A 5330-nucleotide genomic window follows, 5' to 3' on the forward strand; every position below is an offset into this window, starting at 1 on the left:
TTCTTTGTTGCTGGTTTCGAAACTTCTTCATCTACGATATCTCATGCCCTTTACGAATTGGCCCAGAATCAGGAAATCCAAGATAAGCTACGTGAGGAAATCAGAGAAGTTTATGAAAAACATGGAGAATTGACGTATGATGTAATTAAAAACATGAAATATTTGGACAAGATTCTCAAAGGTAAAAAAAATTACGCAAAATTAGATTCTTTTTATTAAATTAATTATTAAATTATCATTGTAGAAAACATTTCATTTCATTATAAGTACATTTTTCTAATAAAATACTCATTCTTTCATGAATAGAAACTTTAAGGAAGTATCCAATAATGGCAATGCTAACCAGGGAAGCAGAGGAAAATTATACATTTAAGGGCACTAAAGTTACTATCGAAAAAGGTATAAAAGTGTGGATACTGCCATATGGAATTCAAAATGATCCAGATATATTTCCAAATCCTGATATTTTCGATCCCGAAAGATTCAGTGAAGAAGCTGTAGCTGCCAGGCATCCTATGAGTTATTTACCTTTTGGCGATGGACCAAGAAATTGCATAGGTATGATAATAAGATAATAAACGGATATTAATCCTCAGAATTATTTTTCTAATTTTTAATTATCATTTTTAGGTGCACGTTTTGCACAATTTCAAAGCAAAATTGGTATTATAACAATTGTCCGTAATCATAAAATTGATGTTTGCGAGCAAACTAAGATTCCATATGAAAGTGATCCATTTCAATTTTTGTTAGCATTGAAAGGAGGTATCAACCTAAAAATAAATAAAATATAAAATTAATATAAGTATTATGCATGTATATATTGACAGTAAAAGTTATTCAATATATATTATATTAACTAAAGCTTATAAAGTTTAAAAGAATTTTGAGATTAAAACTTATAAAAATGTTTCAGTATTACATACAAATTTTTAAGTATATTATATAATTATTGTTACAACAAGAATCAACATTATAATTATTAAACTAATTGAAATAATCATTAAATTAAATTAAATTAAATTCAAATTTAAATAATTATAGTGATTTTTTTATTCATATCACTAAAAGTATATAATTATTTTTAAAATAAGATTAATATAATATAAGTATTAAGTATAAGTATTAAGTTCTTTTTTGAAATGTATATGTTAAAATATTTTGAATCTTTAAAAAATAATAGAATCAAAATATATAATGTATAAAAATAACAATTTTGAAATATTTTTCTATATGATAATACAATGTCATAAATACAAAATCATATTAGAAAACATATCATAAAACAAAGATATCATAATTCTAATAATGTTACTTATTAACATCTAATCTTATAAAATCTAGTTTAATTTTGATTACATATGAATCTTAATGTTATTAAGGCAGCAATTATTTTCTTAAATAAGTTATAATTTGTGAATCCGAGGATAATTAATAACTAAAACAGTCAGAAAATTGATGATTTTTCAAAAAAATTTAATTTTTAAATTTGATTTCTTGTTTAATTTTATTATTAAAAATATGATATTATTAGAAATATTATAAAATGTTTAAATAATTGTTAATTAAAATCATATTGCTAGAATATTTTATAAATAAAAATTTTCTTTTCTTGTTCTAAAACAAAAGTATAACATTATTTATTTAAATATTTAACAAAAATATTTTATATCATAAGATTTACTTTTTTAAATCTTTAGATACCAAATATATTTAAAATATACACATATTTTAAATAAAATATAGTTACAATTAAACCAACAAAACGTACGTTGAAGTACAGCTACAATTAAATTATTATAAATTTAAATTTAAAAAATAATATAAAATTAAACTATTTTAAAACAAAACTTACATAATATTAGTAATTTACTGTGAAAGATTAAAAATCACATGTAAATACATATATAAATATATATTTACTTATTATAAATATCTCTATAATATAGATATAATATAAAAATTTATTTACTTCGAATCCAAGTTCAAGTAATCCTTTGATCATGATTCATGCGCAATCTATCGGCGTCTACAAGTATTATATGATTTATGATGATACAAATTAGGAAATAAAAAAATAAACTTTAAAAATAAAAAATAAATCCTTTCATATCTTTCTATTTTTTCTTGATTATACTATCAATTATGAAAATATTCTGTTTTAATATTTATTTTATTTATTTATCTTATTTTTATGTTTTTTCTATTAATTTTTTTTTTTATAGAATTAATTGTTTCTGATTTACATTATTCTCTTCTTGTCTTATACTTAAGTATAATATAAACACATCACACAAGATTATACGTATAAATTTACATGTACAATACAAAATGCGCATTTATCAATGTAAATAATAACATAGTTATGAAATATGATATATCTTAAGATTTTTATTGATATATCATGATTATGCAATATTTATGATATAATTACAATAAGAAATATATATAAATCTAATGACTTATTTAATTTAGAAAATTAAAAACAATTACAAATTTTCATTAAAAAAAAAAAAAGAAAATAAATCACATTCTAATAAATTTAGGAATAAAATATGATTTTAATTTGATTTTAATGAAATTATTTTTAAATAATATAATGATAATTTACAGGATTAAAATACAATTGATCATTACATATAGAAATAGAATATAAAGAAATTACTTAAGAAAAATTTTTTTATTCTTTTTGTTTTTCGATGTAAATATTATTATATTATTGAATAATATCACAGTTCATTGTGTAATATATTATGTAATATTATGTAATATATTATGTTCATTATGTAATATATTCATAAGTATATCTTCGATAAGTATATCTACAAAACTGTTTGTAAATTATATATTTTTTATTTGACCTAAATTTTTTGAATTAAATTTGAACTAGTTTTTTATGCTTTAGATACTTTATTCTAACAATAAATTTATTATTGAAAAAAAAAATTTTTTATAATCTGGGGATAAAATAAAATCGCAAATTTTTATCGAAAACTTATCGTTATCGATTATCAATTGATGATTAAATATATTAATAATACATATCGTCAAAAACAGAAATTTGCCAATGTCATTACAAAAAAGATACTTAAAAATACTTATATTGTTTTAATAAAAAAAAATTCTATATCTAATTCTATATCTAATTTTAAACTCTGATCAAAAAAATATGAAGATATAAAAGGAATGCAAGAATTTTGAAAATATTTTTGATCACACTATCAGAAAAATATATATTCTGATTTAATTAAGCTCAGGAATTTTCTAAGATTATAGACATACATATTTATGTTCTTAATGCATTATAGGAAAAAGATTAGTGATATTTGTATGAGTAAGATAGATAATAACAATTATACAAGTCATGGACAATGATTATTAACATCAAGTCGAGATTTACTTCTCAATTATATAGCAATTATTACGCAGCAGTTTTTATTCAATTTCTCGTAAACAATAAATTTATCATAAAACACAGCTATTATATGAATGATAAATAAAATTTATTTCCCACAAATTGAATTCATCGAATTCATTAATATATATGCATCGTTATGTTAAATGTTGATATTATATTTTTGTTTTATTTTTCTTTCTTGAATTTATATAATTATTTGCTACAGAAAAAATACGTAACAGATATATACACGAATGTTTTCATGTAAACATTACTCTACAAATCCATCTTTTTTGGATACAAACGAAAATAATGTCGATAATAATAATTATAATAATTTAATTCATTTTAAATTGTTTAAATTGTTAAAAATTAAAATAAAATGTATATATGAATATATATATTTATTTAGAATTTAGAATTTTACTGAAAGTAGAGGTCGCTATTATCGTCGTTGGCTACATCAAGGACATTGACTATATATAATCTGACTCATATTAATGTAACCAATTGGAAGAAAACTTATCATTAGTCTCTATCTGACGTTCAGTCGTGAGAGACATCTCAAATAGATCTGAGACTTCTTTAAAATTTCATTTTTTTTTGTTATAAATATCTCTTCAAGTGAGTATATTTTGAATTCTAAATAAAGTACTACTTCTATAAATGTATTATTATTAGTTATTGATATAGATTAATTAAGAAATTCAAAAAAAAAATTATGCAAAATTTTTAAGTTAATGAAATTGTATATAAATATTAAGGTAGCGTTCATAACGGAATAAATTAAAGAAATCTTTAAATATGAATAATATTAAATATGATCTTTTTTCTTTTATTAATTTTGTTTTCAAATAATATATATTATATCATATCATTCACTTTAATTAATTCTGTTCTTTAATAATTTTAAAATTTTCAAAAATACAATAAATAAAGTAAAATGAAATAAAATAATTTTTAATTTCTTTCGTCGTATAAATGAATAATAATATAAATGAAATAAAATTGTATCAAAAAGTCACCTCATTGAGACATGTTTATAAGCATATAAAAATTATTTAAGATATATTACATGAAATCAATTCTAAATTAAAATTTTTTTTATTATAATTATTTATCTCTTAAATATTCATTAAATAAATAAATAAATTCATAAATAAATAAATCGATATTGAAATAAAAAATAATTTTTCTTCTTTTGAATTAATATTAAAATAAATTAATATTAAAATAATATTATAAAAATAATTTAAAAAATTTTTTTTTAATTTTTTAATTCTTATTCTTGCTTATATATTTGCAATATATTTGCAACTTCATATTTAAGTTTACATACTATTATATATATTATTAAAATTACTGCATTAATTGATTTTTATTATTATTATGGAATAGAGGAAAATTGATATAACATGGATTACTTCCAAATTCTCTGCGCCATAAGCATGCTGATTCTCACGATTTACTATTATTATTCATCAAAATATGCTTTTTGGAAAAATCGTGGTATATCTGGACCAAAACCTACAATATTTTTTGGAAATTTTGCGAATTCCGTGATAAAAAAAAGGTCAATATCTGAAACTGTTAAAAAGTGGTACGACGATTATAAACATGAATCAGTTTCTGGGATATTCGAAGGAACGACTCCAGTTCTTATCGTTAACGATTTAGATATGATAAAGGATGTTCTCATCAGAGACTTTTCATTATTTGTGGATCGAGGATTTCATATTTTTCCGAAGGTATTTCAAAATTTCAATTCATAGAATTTTTATATCCCCAAATAATATCTGATTTTTATAATAATAATAAATTAATGTCATTAAAAAAATTTAAGTTTGACTTTCACAATTATAAGAAAAGACTTTTTTTAAAAAAATTTAGTTTAAAATATACTTAAATTTTATGTTAATTCTTTTTTTTTTTT

General features: G+C 19.6%; 2 protein-coding genes across 2 annotated transcripts in view; both read left to right on the forward strand.

Moving 5' to 3' along the window:
• The window catches only part of LOC116185414 (probable cytochrome P450 6a14), a 4343-nt gene extending 3308 nt beyond the window's left edge, over positions 1–1035 (forward strand). The window contains exons 5-7 of the mRNA XM_031509759.1: positions 1–181; positions 307–558; positions 631–1035. The exon at positions 1–181 is cut by the window's left edge and continues 16 nt beyond it. Of these exons, the coding sequence (XP_031365619.1) occupies positions 1–181; positions 307–558; positions 631–794 (597 nt within the window). The 3' untranslated portion in view covers positions 795–1035. The remainder of the gene's footprint in view (positions 182–306; positions 559–630) is intronic.
• Positions 1–5330, forward strand: part of LOC102681329 (cytochrome P450 6a8-like) — a 32312-nt gene that overhangs the window by 9620 nt on the left and 17362 nt on the right. The window lies entirely within an intron of this gene.

This window comes from Apis dorsata, unplaced genomic scaffold (genome assembly GCF_000469605.1).
Source record: "Apis dorsata unplaced genomic scaffold, Apis dorsata 1.3 scaffold_172, whole genome shotgun sequence".
NCBI classification, from domain to species: domain Eukaryota; kingdom Metazoa; phylum Arthropoda; class Insecta; order Hymenoptera; family Apidae; genus Apis; species Apis dorsata.